General features: G+C 53.1%; 4 protein-coding genes across 4 annotated transcripts; 3 read left to right on the plus strand and 1 right to left on the minus strand.

Annotated features, from left to right (window-relative positions):
• Nucleotides 1-71: 71 nt before the first annotated feature.
• On the plus strand, nt 72-3,063 carry ASPACDRAFT_1891696 (uncharacterized protein; the record flags this gene model as incomplete). The annotated part of the gene is made up of 2 exons (XM_020198636.1): nt 72-312; nt 419-3,063. 2 exons carry the CDS (start codon nt 72-74, stop codon nt 2,695-2,697), a joined length of 2,520 nt encoding a protein of 839 aa, XP_020051786.1. The 3' UTR covers nt 2,698-3,063.
• Nucleotides 3,064-3,195: 132 nt separating this feature from the next.
• Nucleotides 3,196-4,839, minus strand: ASPACDRAFT_1876209 (uncharacterized protein; the record flags this gene model as incomplete). Its single annotated transcript, XM_020198079.1, has 1 exon — nt 3,196-4,839. The coding sequence occupies exon 1, from the start codon at nt 4,807-4,809 to the stop codon at nt 3,196-3,198; it is 1,614 nt and encodes a 537-aa protein (XP_020051787.1). The 5' UTR covers nt 4,810-4,839.
• A 3,481-nt stretch (nt 4,840-8,320) lies between these two features.
• ASPACDRAFT_36274 (putative protein kinase) lies at nt 8,321-11,737 on the plus strand (the record flags this gene model as incomplete). Its single annotated transcript, XM_020200196.1, has 3 exons — nt 8,321-9,513; nt 9,575-11,479; nt 11,536-11,737. 3 exons carry the CDS (start codon nt 8,321-8,323, stop codon nt 11,735-11,737), a joined length of 3,300 nt encoding a protein of 1,099 aa, XP_020051788.1.
• A 1,368-nt stretch (nt 11,738-13,105) lies between these two features.
• On the plus strand, nt 13,106-15,220 carry ASPACDRAFT_126841 (eukaryotic translation initiation factor 4E). Its single transcript, XM_020196977.1, has 3 exons — nt 13,106-13,585; nt 13,678-14,427; nt 14,481-15,220. The coding sequence occupies exons 1-3, from the start codon at nt 13,551-13,553 to the stop codon at nt 14,764-14,766; spliced, it is 1,071 nt and encodes a 356-aa protein (XP_020051789.1). The 5' UTR covers nt 13,106-13,550; the 3' UTR covers nt 14,767-15,220.
• The last annotated feature ends 675 nt before the right edge of the window (nt 15,221-15,895 follow it).

Raw genomic sequence — 15,895 nt, forward strand, 5'->3', positions numbered from 1 at the left:
TTTACCAGTAGACATAAGACGTTCTACGGCCTTCCTGCCGACAGCACCAGAGAGAGAACCTCGCTGTCATCATGGCAAGGTCGTATACCCCCGACGAGCTGGCAGCCGCCGAAGGCTTGCTTCTTCTGTGGGCGAGCCGAAGCGTCACAGTTACCCCACGCGACGTCCAGGGAGCTGTGAGCAATAATCCCGGGGTAGATAGCCATGAAGATACCGAGCACAGTCATCAGCATGACGATATGCAGACCTCCCGCAGCCACGATGTGGATATGCTGCCACCCTCTCCCCCCCCAGAGTCGGCCTCGTCCTCCTGTGAGCGCTGCTCAAAGACTCGAGCCAATCGGTACCTCTAATAATCGAGTAATCAACCCTCCTATTCCAGTGGTCTTGTTTCATCAACAGCCTCATCTAAACACAGCTCGTACTGCCACGCAGAACAGCATTCCTGGGCTGCGAGCAAACATCCCCCCGTTCCACGAAGAGGGCTCTCCGCAGTATGCTCACGACCAGGAACAGCGTCAGATTACGCGCTTGATGATTCTGCGTCATGTTATGAACAACAGACCCCCTGGTAGAGCTGAGATTGCGCGGCAGAACATCATGCAGCGCTTCCCACCGCGTGGCAGCCGCCTGGATCGCGAGCAGACATCACGGCTCGGTAGAATCCCAGGTGCTGCTCGAGACGGCGCGAATCGCTTGCCTCCACGCTTCTTGCCTGCGAGAAACCCCAGACCCGCTGACTCGCGCCCTGTAGCGTCGGGCGGCCGCAATCCGGGACACAATGGATCAGCTCAACATGACGTGCAGACCAACACCGCCCCTCATGATGCCTCAGGTCGAACCGTCAATTCAACCACCGATGTCAACGGCTCAGCTGCAGTCACTTCTCATCGGGAGCAAAGCACCGCCGACTCCCAGCCGGGTATGTCGCTGCAAAAGTATCTGATCCGGCAGCAGATGATCGCGGGCGTACAGCCAGAGGAGATCGCACCCATCCGTCCTCAGGCGATGGTGAACAACCCTTCAGCTCCTGTGGTATTGCAGATCAGAAACGACGCTGTTGCCGTGCCTAGAATCCCACCTGCGCAGTTCAGCGGACCACTTCAGCCTCTTCGGATCGTGCCACGCGGAGGTTCTGGATCTGTCAATGGGCCGGTGACCAGGGACACTGCACTACACAGTCATCCTCTGAACCAGGGCCCCGAGCCTAAGTCTGATAACGACAAGTCTGCGGCTGCCAACAATGAACCTCAACCCCTACCTCTACCTCAGACCCCGCAGCGTCCAGCAGGTTCTCGCTATCTCACGCGCTCTGTCACACGGCGTACCCGGGATCAGAACAGCCTGGACACCTCTACGCCTGGGCCTCAAGCACCAGCATCAGCGGTGGTCAAATCCGAAGGCGACACCAACCCAGCCGCTCATCCACCCCGTCTCGAGCCCAACATATCAGCCCCAGATAGCAACAACACCAACAAGACCAACCTCCTCTGGGCCCAAGAACAAACCACAGAGGAAGCGCCCCGCCACCCCTCCGCCCTCACCATCACCATCCCGCACAACAACTTCGACCTCCTAGCCGCTCTCTCCGCCCACCCCGAACTCACCGTAATGATCACCGACCTCCTGCACCCAGAGGACATCCTAACCCTCCTCACCACCTCGCGCCCCCTCCACCAAACCCTCCACCACAACCTCCCCACAATCACAACCCACCACCTCCACCACCTCAACACCACCACCCACCCACCAAACATATCAGACACCTTCCCCCTCATCTGCTACCCACGCCTCTACACCCAACCCTCCACCCCCAAAATAACCTACCTCCTAATGCTCACCTCCCGCACCACCACCATCAACCGCATCGTCACCACCCTCCAGGTAGCCAACATCTTCCTCCCCGCCGGCACGGCCCTCGTCCTCCGCAAGATCTGGTTCCTGATGGACGTCCCCGACAACCACCGGAGGGAGTGGACGGTCCGCAACCGCAATCTGTGGTCGGATCTGGATCTGTTCCTGGGCGTGTTCCTCATGGTCCAGGTCGATGCGTTTCTGGCTGAGGTGAAGGGCGTGAAACGGTCTACGGTTATGCGGCAGTTGTGTTTTGCGCAGCGCTCATTGGTGGGGTTGGCGGATTATCTTTGGGGAAAGGTTTGGGGGGATGAGATGGGGGCGGAGGTTGAAAGGGCGTTGGGGAGGTGGAAGGGGATTAGGGCGGGTTCTGGTGGTGGTGGTGGCGGTGATGGTTCTACTGTTGCTGCTGCTGCTGCTCCTGCTGCTACTGCTAAAGAAGAGGGAGATGGAGCTGTCGTTGATGGAGTCACTGGACCTGCAATCCCCAGCGATCCTGAACCCACCAGACCCACCAACGCAAACACCACCGCAGCCACCGCAGCCACCACCTCGAACCCAACCGAAGAAGAACCCGTCGCCCTGCAGTACGAATACTACGGAAGGAAGAACACCTCCAACAAAATCAAACTGCTGCGCCCCGACGAGTGGATCATGCGCGAGATCCTGCACCGCGGCTTGGATCTGCAGAAGATGTACAAGCTCGTGTTCGGCGAAGGCAGGCGCGAGCAGTTCGAGACCCCCGGTGTCGCGGGCCAGAGGGTCACTTGGGATGAGCAGATGCGGATGGCGACGCTCAGGAGCCAGGTGGATTGGATGGAGGTTGTGAGGTTGGATCTTTGATAAGTCTGGCGATGATATGATTCTCGAGGGGGGGGACTCTTTGTTTTTGTTTTCGATAATGGTGATTTTTTTTTATAATGAGGCTCTTTGTTTTTCCTTCTCGATAAGGGGTTTCTGGTGTGGATGGGTGGTGGGTTTGATTTGGTGAAAAGGATTTATAAGATGGATGTTAAGGAGGAAATGGAGTTACAAGATGGTGGAGAAATGAATGGGGAAATGCATGGTGGAAATGATCTATGAACTGGGTGTTGGATGAGGATATGCATGATGAAACGCATGGCACATCTACTGATGCGGTGACACTTCAACAAGCTGGGACTGTACATCTGTTCATAAGAGATTTCAACAGAATCTGAAATGGAAACGATCTGATACTTTGATATTCTTTGCCCACTGAGGACCATCTCAAAAAGTAGGCCTGCAAATCACACCAAAAGTCTAAACACTAGTATACATGGACAGAAGAGTTATAGTACACGACGAGGCAGACCTCCAGGCTTAGTACAGGGTACCGCACTCCCAGTTCTGGGCCTTGTCGACATCGCCCTGGCCCTTGTACTTGGCCAGGCTGGGCCACGGGCAGATCGGGCGCTGCTTGTCGACACCATCGGCAACAACGTCGTTCTTGTACTTGGTGGGGATCAGGTAGTCGGGGGCGTTGTCGTTCTCCACCCAGTCCACCATGGCGAGGATGAGATCGTGCTTGCTGTCGTTGAAGCCGGGCACACCGAAGATGGTGCCGGACAGAGAGCCAGCCTGGCTGTCTCCGTTCATGTAGTAGGGGGCGTCTTGGTCGCTGGGGGTGCTGGTGCAGTGCTCCATGCCGGGGACGAAGAACAAACGGTAGAAGTCATCGACGGGAATGCCCTGGGGCCGGAGAGCCTCCTGGTAATGGTTGTAGAGGTACAGGGAGGACTTGGATGCGATCGATGGGTCGGAGTAGCCGTGGTAGTGGAGGAGCTTGCCACCCTTCTTGTAGAAAGGAGAAATGTCGAAGTCGTCGGCGGTGGCATTGCCCGGGTTCAGCTTCTCGGAGAGAGCGACGAGATCGGGGTTCCAGTCTTCCCAGGTCCAGTCTCCGCCGATCTGGAGCATGTACTGGATGTAGGTGACGAAGTCGTCGTCCAGAGTAGGGGCGCCAACCTCGGTACCCAGCGTGTATCCAGGGAAGATGAAGGTGTCGTTGGCTTCGACCCAGGGGTTGAACAGCTTGTTGACGGTGGTGAGTTGGGCGGGCGTCACGCAAGTGTCATTGGACGAGGTGGCATTGCACATCACCGGGACAGGATCGAAGACACAGCCGAAGGGGTTCTGGAGGATGCTGTCGTTCAGCCCATCCTGGGGGTCACACTGCTTCAGCATCTCAGCCTGCACCGCCGTCATCTGTGCATCGGTGACGTGGTAGTCGGCCGTCTCTGGAAGATTCCAGATGGCAGTGAGCACGTTCCACAGCTGTTGGTGGTCGGTCCACCAGGCCGGCGCTCCCGCAATGACACCATCGAAGTCATCGGGGAACATCTGGACCTCCTTCATGCCCTGCTTGCCACCGGCGGAGCATCCACGGTAGTAGCTGTAGGAGATATTGTGACCGTAGTATCCCTCCGTCACTTGCTTTCCGTTGACAACAGCGTCGTGGAGGGCACGGTAGCCCCAATTGGTCAGAGCAGCTTCATTGTGGTACCCGAAGCTGCCGTTGTTGCCTTCGTGGCCGGTATCGGTGGAGATACTGGCGAAGCCATACCAGGCGGTGTTCATAATGGAAGACCATCCAACCGATCCCGAGAATTCGCCGTTACCAACGGCCATAAACCGACCGTTCCACTCATCAGGAAGCACGATACCGACGCTGTGCTGAGTGTTGTTGGGCAGGGTGATGTTGGCCTGGGCAACACAGCTATCGACAGAGACCTCATAGGGGTTGTTCCCCGTGGGAAGAGAAGTCAATCCATAGTTGTACTTGATGGGAGGAGTGAAGTTGGCTCCTTTGGCATAGTGATCCGCATAGAAAACAGTAGAGTTTTCGGGCAAGAACGGGGCGATGCTCTCGACACTGCAGTTCCTTTTGGCCGCTGCCAGCGTGGCCACGGTAAGGAGAGGAGCAGCAGACTTCATTGCTGCAATGGAATCGAATGAAGGACGAAGGAATGTATGGAAGAAAAGAATGGAACGTGTATGTGTTCATGCTGGTAGCAACAGGAGGGTGGCACATTTTATACCTCAGATGAAGCCGCCTGACTCCTAAGAAAGGATAAACCAAACAAAGTATGATTCTGGAATAGATCCACATCACGACGACGCATGAGTCTGTGTCGATGTTGCACGCAGTCGAAGAAGCCCATCATGGTGTATCAACATTCAACAAGCTTAGACTAGTGCTTTATCCACCACATTGTCTAACGGCCTAGCCGGCCTTCTCGAAGCTGATCTGCATAAAATCGCTGGGAAGAGGAAAGTCTCCGCAGCAGCAAAACGGGAGCCAGGAACCGTTCGATCTTATCGTACGCCAAGGAATATCATTGGAGCTGGAGGTAAGCTTAATCTACCATTTCTTCTTGTTTCTGATGCTCCACCTCCGCTTCTGCACGACTAGAAAACGGGGAGTGGATAAGATGACGACGACTTTCCATCGTAGGGCGCTGCTACTTCTTCAACATGAAACACGGGTCTCCTTGTCAAGCATATTTCGTTAGTCACCAAGCAGCTTCGGAATAGCTTAACTCTGGTCCGATGTCCGGTAGATGTTATATCTCTCCGAGGTCTCAATCATAGAGAGACGGGCTTATCTCCGTTTGATCACGGCCGGAATTGTCTTCTGTATAGTGTGCCGTCAAAGCCTTGAATGAAAGAGCCACGTAACCAGCACAGAAAGGCAGTCAAAGAACGGGTATGACATGATACAGGGGAGTCGTCTTGCGAGATTATTGATGGCACTCGCCAATATATATTTGTTGCAGGAGGTTTTAGTGTCAGTGTGTGAGTTGAGCGACTGCTAAGGAGATCATTGGTAAACTAGGAGTAGCATCTTGCTGTAATTGATTTGATTTATTATTGCCAATCAAGAGACCTTGTACCTGAGCAAATAAGCACACTATGTCTGCACTTTCAACAACCATATAGAATTGTAGCCAAGTCGATCCATGATATCTCATAGAAGCACTGTAACTAGGTAGTAGGTAGTGAACTAGTGGGCATCCAGACAAACCTGTCAAACACGGACCTTACTAAATCCGGCTGCCGAGCCCAGTGCACGTGACTGGCGAGCGGGTTGAACTTCTCTAGACCCCCCCGTGGTTTCCGGCTTACGACAACCCTTGGACCTGTTATCAAGTCAACAAGACACACCAGTCTCCCCCCCCAACAGACCAGCCTCTCGTCAACTTATTTAGCGATGAAGGTGCCGAGATAGTGTCTTTAGATGTTGATTCTGTCTTTTGAGGTTCTCCTAGTGCTCTCTGAGATCTCTCGAGTCGATCTCCGCCATGTTCATTCGCTCCTTGACAGTGAACCTGCCTGAGCTGGAAACCCAATGTTCTTCCGCATCCCGACCGCCCACTTGCTCATTAATGCCGACCGCATCTCGACCCTTTGCCGACTCAAAATTCTCTGATGGTCTCTACGACCAGCTTAGTATAGCGAAAATTCACTTTAAACTTGTGTGCGCTATAGACTTCCTGCGCGTTGCCAGCCAACAGTGTGAAAGACTGGCAAGTGTCGATCCCTCAAGCTGAGGGACTGGGTTATTCCGATGTCACCCCATCCTAGCATGGGTGTCAAGGTACGTATTGCCTTGGATTTCAGATAGGCCCAGCCATCTCCGGGCTGGACGAGTATCTGCCTATCGTCCGATTCCTGGATTTCTACGTGTGATTTCGGTAGATCTCAGTCGTTTGCTTCCCGCCTCGAGCTGATGCTCGCTTCATGCGAAGCTCAGTCTCACATATGGCACATTGGTGAATCTTCGAGTAATTATCGGGGAGTTTGTCCTTTGATCTATCATAACCGTGCTTTTTTGCTGAAAGAGGCTCGGGCCCTTCCAAGCTGGGATCGCGCTATGTCTATTCGCCGCTGAACGGTTGTATACGCCGGCAGCTTCCTCCGGACAGTCAACCGAGCAAGTATAACAGCGGGTGATTGAGATGGCCAACAATCTTCGTGATCCCGAACCGTGGTGGTTATTCCGGCTCGCTCCCCTCAATATTTATCGAATGCTGCCTTGCTAAGTCGAACTGGTTGATCTAGCGACTGAGTATTGCATGAAATCGACCTTGTGCAATGCTGCAATGGCTCACTTCGGGCGGATTGCTTCCTCTGTTGATCCACATCATTTGCGTTTGGGTATATATGGTTCTTGTAGATAGGTTCCTCTTTTTTGACACCGAGGGAATGTGCTTCGCACAACAGGTGGCGGTGGACAAGCTATTTGGTGAAGAGGCGGGGAAGGACATAAAGGATTGGCAGCAGAACGACCGACAATGAGCCGCAGCTCAAACTGAAGTCACAGGAGAAGGATCGAATCAGCGACCCAAGGCCAGCTCTGTCTGCATCACGACAAGTGCAAAAGAAAAAAAAGTCTTGGTTGCATAATCGCATCAAGCACACCACCCAGGCAAAATAGCCATGGAAGAAGTCGGGGGCTCTGCCAGGCTGACCTGAAGCGCTTCCCATTTGGCGGCAATCCGACTTAGGGGCATTTCGACATCGCAAGTCGGCCCCAGCCCCGGTGCGAGGTACTGGAGATCAAGTTTCGATTGCTCCGGGAGTGATCCGCTGCTTGCCTGCTCATCATGTGGTGGGTGAAGTGCCCTTCATCTCGTGAGAGCGACTCACTATCGTAGTAAGAGCCACACAGCAATGCTGGGACTGGCGGTACATGGGATTCTGGCTCGCCCAAGAAAGTCGCCCGCTTTGACTCGGTCGACTGACTGACTCTTCACTATTAAAGAAGAGAAGTCCAGTCACTTGCCAGTCATTTGCCAGTCACTTCCCGCCGATAAGTAGAACTCCATCCAGCACCACACTTTCAACGGGTGGTGTTCTTCGTATTGGTGGCCCGCCTTGGAGAGGAATTCCACACCACATCCCCCTCTTATTCTGTCGCTGTGACTTCACTCTATTCAAGCGGATAGCATACAAAACAGGAACGGAAAGGTACGTCTATCCCTTCCATTCCCTTCCCTTCCCTTTCCTTGAGTTAATGAGACCCTTTCTATTGCCTTCTTCACTATGGAGAGTATTGTCTCCCGGCTATTAACTTTTTTCCTCTTTTTTCTGACAGTCCGCCTTTGCTTTTCGTCTGATCCTCAACAACCTACCACCGCCATCGAGTCTATCGATCTCACCCGGAAAAACCAGTCTTCCGCACCACCCAATCCCCAGCACTGAAGGAATCCTCTCTGAGAAACGCGGCCGGCACACGCCCACCCACACCCACCCCCCCCAATCCAAACCCAAACCCGAATCGCCTAGACAAGATACAGTACACTAACTAGGCTCCACCGGACTTTCTCTCGCGCTGACATCTACATGCGAACCGTCTCTTTCTCTAGCGGGTCGGTCGTCTTGATCCCTGCCGCCTCTTTCCCTTCTCTTCTGCTTGAAACTAGATGCAGCTGAAGCAGCTTACATGGCTGGGTCCCGCAGGAGTCCGGTGTTGAGAGACGAGTGGAAAGCCCCCAACGACCCTGGAGATCACAGAGATCGGGAACGGAATCATCGACCTCGAGGTTCCTATCGTGATCGGGGTAGGGATAAATTTCGCGATCGGGAGCCTCGCCGCCGCCCTAAGGAGAGCAGACCTGATTATTCGCTACGGTCGCCGCCTCCGCGTTCCCATCTTTCTTACGACGATTCACGTCCGCACCGCGAGTTTTCACCTCCTATCTCTCGTCGTGGCTCATCCGGTCTTCCGCCCCCTGACACCTACCCTAGCCAGAAGTCAGCTCGTCACCGATCACCCAACCCTGCGACTCGTCCTGATTCGCAAGCGCACCGGTCGGTAGACACGGATAGACCTGCTGGCAAAGGCCTTCGACGAAACGACTCTCCATCTGCACCACCACCTTCGAAACGTAAGAGAACACGGAGCCCGTCTCCCGGTGGGTTTCATTCACACTCCAACCGGCCAGGACATCGTCGGCCTTCCTTCAACCCCAACGACGAGCTGGACCGTGGATATTTACCGAATAGGCGAGGCCGGTTTTCAGGACGCAGTAGAGGTGGTCGGAGGCCTTCTCCCGGGTCACGACGAGGAAGGGAACGCCGCAAGGCCGGAGGAGGCCGCCCTGTGTCCCCACACTCGAGGCGTTCGAGGTCGCCAGTCCGCGGAGGAAAGCCATACTCACATCCTTCTCGACGCCCACACAGCCCGTCATTCGAAGACGAGCCCCAGGGCGAACGCCGCTACCGCTCACTATCCCGTCATTCTGCTCAATCTGTGGCTTCGAGATACTCCGGAGACTCACGTCGGAACTCAATAGGTGAGCCCATGATGGATTCGACGAGATCAACTCGACCTTCGGGAGGCGATTCACACAAGTCTTCCTCTCCTCGCCGAGAGCCGTCAATTTTCGATATTAATCCCGCCGGGGAATCATCTAAGGGAGAAGCCACGCGTAATACAACTCGGGGAAGACGTGTGTCTGATGCTTCCAATGACCAGCATTCGAGGAATTTTCGGCCATCAGCAGATGGTTCCCATGTCTCAAAATCATCACATCATGCGGCATCTCCCAAATCCCATGCTGAGTCTACATCCCCTTACTCGAAGGACCGGAGTGACTGGCCCGGACAACAATCGTCGTACCAGAATTCCCACGTGTAAGTCGGCTTTTGAGATTTTCTTCTCTACAATGCAAATCTAACCACGGTGTCTAATTAGCCACTCTTCACCAAAACGGCAAGATAATTACGCCACGGGGGACTCGCAGAATCAGTATCAGCAACCACACCATTCTTCACACAATCGTGGTCCATCACCATCACCAGGTCCAACTTACCGCGATGAGAACTCGGGATATCGGGGGAACCATCATGGCAACATAGGTGGGTCTTCCCCTCGGGAAAGAGGTAACTTCAACAAGTCTCACTGGAATACACCGAGTTCGCGGGGTCAAGCGGACCCGTCAAACCCTAACGAACCGTATGGGCCGTCACACAGTCCCTCACCTCCGCCAGCGGGTGATCGGGCAAGATCAGTTGTCAACGACGATAGTGATCAATATGGACGTTCACGACAGGATTCACGAGCAAATATCGACAGGTCTAGAGCCGATCCCGACAATGGCGATTCTCAAAGAGATCCGCCCCCGGGTATGCAACCATCCGCTGCTTCTGCTACTCCAAACAAGGGAGGCAAAATTAGTTTCGCCTTCAAGGCCAAGACTGCTCCTGCCCCAGCACCCAAGCCGGTTCCCGACTTAGCTCAGAGGATGCTAGCTCGAGAGCCACCTCAGCGTGCCGCCGAGCCACCTTCACGCAACAGGATGCCGGTTGGCCCACCGCCAAAGTTCAAATCCGAGCCTCGCTTTGATCGCCGCGACCGCGACCGCGACCGTGACCGCGAACGCGAACGTGATCGGCGTGAGCGAGAGCGTGACCGTGCACGAAATGACAGAAGAGACTTCCGGGACTCCCGCAATTATCGCGATACGCGAGAACCTCGTGGGCCCCGAGAGCCCCGAAGTATGCGTGAGGGTAGACGGGACGACCGCCGATTCGATTCTCCTCGCACAGAAAGACCTCGAGGAGATCGGAGACAGGATTTCCGCCCTGATCGCCGTCCCGAGCGCTCTCCGGAGCCGAGAAAGCAAATCAAGATTATGACTCGCATAAAACCACGCCCCGTTCTTTCTGAGGAATTCGCCAACTCGGATTCTGTATACTACCGAAAACCAGGTAATGAATCGGTCATTGGTGCAGGCACTTACGGCAAGGTTTTCAAGGCGATTCATGTCTACACCCAGCGTAAAGTTGCGCTCAAAAAGATCAGAATGGAGGGTGAGAAGGATGGCTTCCCTGTGACCGCCGTTCGAGAAATCAAGCTGCTTCAACATCTTCGCAATGAAAATGTTGTCAGCTTATTAGAAGTCATGGTGGAGAGAAATGAGTGTTTCATGGTGTTTGAATACCTCTCGCACGACCTGACGGGTTTGATCAACCACCCGACCTTCACTCTAACCGAAGCACACAAGAAGGACCTCGCCAAGCAGATGTTTGAAGGCTTAGATTATCTCCACCACCGAGGCGTCATGCACCGTGATATCAAGGCTGCTAACATCCTGATCAGCAACCGAGGGCAGCTGAAGTATGCCGATTTCGGTTTAGCACGATTCTTCGCTAAAAGTCGCCAGCTAGATTATACGAACCGTGTCATCACGATCTGGTACCGACCACCGGAGCTACTACTTGGTGAGACTCGGTACGGCCCCGCTGTTGATGTCTGGAGTGCGGCTTGCGTATATGTTGAAATGTTCACGAAGAAGGCTGTTTTCCCGGGTGAGGGAGGGGAGATAAGTCAACTCGACAAGCTCTACAATTGCCTTGGCACCCCGAATCGCGCCGAATGGCCAGATCTGGTTGAGATGCCTTGGTTCGAGCTAATGCGCCCGACGGAGCGGAAGAAGAGGATTTTCGAGGAGGTCTACGGTGAAATCCTCTCGCCAGCAGCTCTCGATCTTATATCTCAGGTCTTTCAGTATGACCCTGCGAAACGACCAACCACTGGGCAGATATTAGCGCACCCATACTTCACCACGGAGGAGCCACGGCCTCAGCAAGCTATCGAGTAAGTCTTCGTGCCTTGGCTTCATTTGATATTGAAACCTAACTGAATATCTTAAGGCTCGAGAACATTGAGGGTGATTGGCACGAGTTTGAGTCTAAGGCCCTCCGCAGAGAGAAGGACAAAGAACGCCGTGCAGAGTACCAGAGGGATAAAGAGAAGCGCAAGGTGGCTCATCTGGCACCCCAAAGTGACAGGGACGCCAAGCGCATCAAGGCTGGCTCCGAACGTCAGTCAGACTCCGCACAGCCTGCCGAGTAATAGGTTGCTGCATCTATTTAACGATTGCTGGGTTGGGGTAGCTACGAAATACTTTGACCCTTTGCTGATGACATGACTTCGATATTCTTGTACTTATGAATGTCCTTCAAGCTTCCAGGCCTACTGACGAACGAGGTTGGGCCAGTTGACTCGTCCAGTAATTGCAAGGTAGCATTATAATTCCTTTTATCATATTTTGTGCGACACGATTGGAACACCATGCATGCATTTGTTATCCATGTTTCAATTGACCCGGCGGGGGGGGGTTTATAGTTTTGGTTCGTCCAGTCATCACCGGTTGCTGCTCGATTCCCCTCGCGAATTGCCTTGTTCATTTGTTTTTAAAAAAAAAATTATCAAATAAGTATTTCAAATTCGATGGCAGAGTACTTGTCGATCTGAGACATAGATCAATAGGTGTAGAATTTTGTAGAGGCATCAAACAAGTGCTAAGCATCAAACAGTCGGCTCCCGCCCTATGATCGGGCCTTGTCAGTAACCAAGCGACCGCATGACGTTGCAAGTATCAACCATTGCTCGGGACGTAAGATTACGACAATCAGAAATGCCTTTTCACCTCACACTCTACCAGCGCATAGCCAAGTCAGGCCTATTCACACGGTTGAGCACCTCGGATTACCAGAGTATGTGATATAAGAGCTTCATCATGGTAGAGACCCCTAAGGTCTGGGAGCAGAAGGAAAAGTGACGGACGCACCGGATCCTTGGAAAGACTACGATGCCCTTGCATTATAGAGCAGAGTGGACTACGAGTACTGCCAAATCCACCACAATTCCAGTCTGGATGTAAAGAAAGGGAATGTCCCGTCAATCAGGTCATCACCGCATCATGGAGCCCTGAGAAGAGCCCTCGTGATGATGGTTTTAGATGCGGGGTCTTGATGCTCGTTCTCGACACACTCATCGGAGTCGCCAGTGCAGTAGATAATTCGACAGAATCAAATAATTGTGCAACCAGCGATGATTTGAGTTGGTGGTCTTGGGTTTGTTATGGAAAAGAAAAGGAGAGGAAAGGAACGGGAAGAAGTCGAAGGGTTTTTATATGGACGGAGGAGAGAACGGACGGAGCTGGAAAAACCACAAAGGCGGAAAAGCAGTGGGGCAGAGGGTTGATTGGTTAGGAGAGGCAGGAAGAAGCTTGACGGCAGAAAACTGACTTGGGTTCCAGTCGTTGTTCTCTGCCGTTCTGGTTCTTCACAGTTCACTCCGATCTCTGCCTTTGCTCTCTCTCTCCCTCCTCTCTCTCTCTCTCTCTCTTTCCCTTCCTCTCCAGCAGGTTTAATTCCCAATTCCGCATTTCTTCCACTCCACATCCACTTCCAACTTCCACCACCACCACCACTACCACCACCACCACCACTACTTCCACTTCCACTTCTCCCGATCTTCCCACACTACTCCTCCCACCCCTCGCCTCCGATCTCCCTACTCCTCATACAACAGACTAAATCCTACAGATCACATCCCTCACACCCCCCGCATTCTCCCATTCGTCACGTTCACGATCACGATCACGATTATTCTTCCTTGACTTCTCTTCTCCTCTCTCTTTTGGACCGAAGTTCTTCCCCTCTTGCCGCTCCGTTCGCCCCAGTTTGAACCTAATTGAACCTAATTTCTAAACCCTGTCTACACCTTTCTCCGTCTATACTGGCCTCATTGTTCGATCCTCCTCTTCGTGTTCTCGGGTTCCTATTCTTCTGTACTATTTCGTCACCCCGCCCGATCCTGTCTGCCTCCGCCGGTGACCGCTCGTTTTTTTTTCTGAGCTGTCTCAGTAGCTAGTACATCCATGGATAACGCAAACCTCTGGACCCGCAGATCTAAGTATGTTACGAGTTCGCGCTTGATGATTTACCTTGGCCGCTTGGCGAGGTCGAGATAAAAATGAATAGAACTAACAAAAAGTTCTCATGCAGCGCTTCCAAGTTGTCTCTGTCGATGACAGGGTCGGACGGCGCTAGAGTTGAACTTCCCCGCGCCTCGAAACGGTTTGGCCCAGATAGCTCCCACGGTGGTCGATCCAACCCTTTCAACGCCCTGTCGCCTCTATCGGGCGGCGTCTCTTCCCCTTCGACAAACGCCTCCTCCGCATTCGGCCTGGGCTCCGGTGCCTTCGCGTCTTTCGGAGCCCCCAAGACTCCCGGAGCTTCCGACGTCAAGACTCCTGGGTTCGAGAAACGGGAAAACCCTGTCGACCAGGAACTGGCGGCGGAAAGCGCCAAAGCCAAGGCCGCATTCGCGATCAAAGAACATCCGCTCAAGTCCACATGGGTGATCTGGTACCGCCCGCCGACCCCTAAGTATTCCGACTACGAGAAGTCCACCGTCCCCCTCGCCGCGATATCCTCGGTGGAGAGCTTCTGGTCGGTCTACTCGCACCTCAAGAGACCATCTCTCCTTCCTACCGTCTCCGATTACCACATCTTTAAGAAGGGCATCCGTCCTGTCTGGGAGGACGATGCCAACAAGAAGGGTGGCAAGTGGGTGGTGCGGTTGAAGAAAGGCGTGGCGGACCGGTACTGGGAGGACCTGCTCCTGGCTATGGTCGGGGATCAGTTTGCGGAAGCGGGCGACGAGGTTTGCGGAGCTGTCTTGAGTGTGCGCAGTGGAGAGGATGTGCTGAATGTCTGGACTCGGATTGATGGGGGACGGAACATTAAGATTCGGTATGTTCGTTACAAGATTCCCAAGGTTCTTGGACTAACCCGATCGACTGCAGCGAAACCATCAAGCGTCTACTCAACTTCCCCACCGACACCAACATCGTCTGGAAGAGCCACGACGACAGCATCGCTCAACGCTCGGCGATCGATCAGGCTCGCCAGGATAAGGCCGCTGGTAGCACCGGGCACCACCATCACCACCATCACCACAGTAGCAACCAACAACAACACCACCATCAGCAGCAGCAGCAGCAGCAGCAGCAGCTGGGGGGAGATCGACGACGAGCCCCGACGACGGCTAGCGAGGAGTCCGACCACAAGGGCAAGGCCGCTTTGTCTTGATCGCCATGCTTTATTCTTCTCTCTCTTTTCTCTTTTCTCTCTTTTCAGCCAGCCTGGGTCATATGGGTCCTGTATAGTAAAAAAAGGAAACCTTTTTTTCTTTCCACGCAAAACTCATTGGGACGAATTGGGATCGGGGGCATTTGGGGCGAACATTGCGTCTGATCTGATTTTTTATCTTACCTTTTTATTGTCCGGAGGGTGTTCGTGTCGCATTGTTTCTCTTCTATTCTCACTAGTTTCGAATGTCACGCGAGATGCTACGCTATGCTATGCTATGCTATGCCATCTGATGTTATGACCTGGGATGGGGTTTGTGGACTGTGGGATATGGTTGTTCAAATGTGATGGGATGACGACATGCGTTAGTAACTACTGGAATTACTGATGATTTGAGTCTTCCGTACGAATAAATTCAAGTATTTACAGACTTGTGCCCTGCAGGCTAAGACGCAAAACATTTCCAGGATCACTGTACGATATTCTGCTTGCTTCTCTGCAGCGTCGATTAACTCTGTCGCGGAGAATTTCCTAGTGCTCCTCTTGAGCCGAGTCAAAGCCAGAAGGTACGGATCGGTATACTGAAACCCCATTCTATCATGTATTCAATGCTATAACTACAGTATTTCTCGATGGTGCATCCGCAATGACTGGGTTGGTTTCATAAGCAGGGTCAAGATCTGCGATAAGATAGATTCCCCCCAAAACACTTCGGATGCATGCATCCAAGCGGTTTAGGGTGAGCTGTCATAGATTAGGGTCTGGTGGGTTTGTTGGTTCGGTATACTATTCCTGGGGAATGTTTGAATGGATTATTATTATTATAGCCTTCAAGGCCAAAACATGAAACTTGGGGCTGAGATGCATTCTTTGTATAGTTGAAGAAAATAGTACCTTGGAGCTCGGTTTAGCGTAGAGAATAACGAATGCGTTCAAATAAGTTAACGTTACTGGTTAGTCTGGTCTAGTGCACACAGGATGACCGGGTTAATAGTGCCATGCTGCCAGTGGCTCCGTGCCCCGTGGTGCAGTAATGCATCCTTCCGGCGGGAGTTGATTAGGGGAGATAAAGGAAGGGAAGCAGGCTAATTAAGGAACAAAAAAAAGAGGGAAACGGCAAAAGAAAGCA

This window comes from Aspergillus aculeatus (genome assembly GCF_001890905.1).
Source record: "Aspergillus aculeatus ATCC 16872 unplaced genomic scaffold ASPACscaffold_20, whole genome shotgun sequence".
Lineage (NCBI taxonomy): Eukaryota > Fungi > Ascomycota > Eurotiomycetes > Eurotiales > Aspergillaceae > Aspergillus > Aspergillus aculeatus.

Excerpts from the sequence above, each read along its gene's own strand:
- ASPACDRAFT_126841 (XM_020196977.1), top strand. The coding sequence starts at position 13,551 with ATGGATAACGCAAACCTCTGGACCCGCAGATCTAA. Across the intron at positions 13,586-13,677 it reads CTCTGGACCCGCAGATCTAA|CGCTTCCAAGTTGTCTCTGT; the intron begins GTATGTTACGAG and ends GTTCTCATGCAG. Across the intron at positions 14,428-14,480 it reads GGACGGAACATTAAGATTCG|CGAAACCATCAAGCGTCTAC; the intron begins GTATGTTCGTTA and ends GATCGACTGCAG.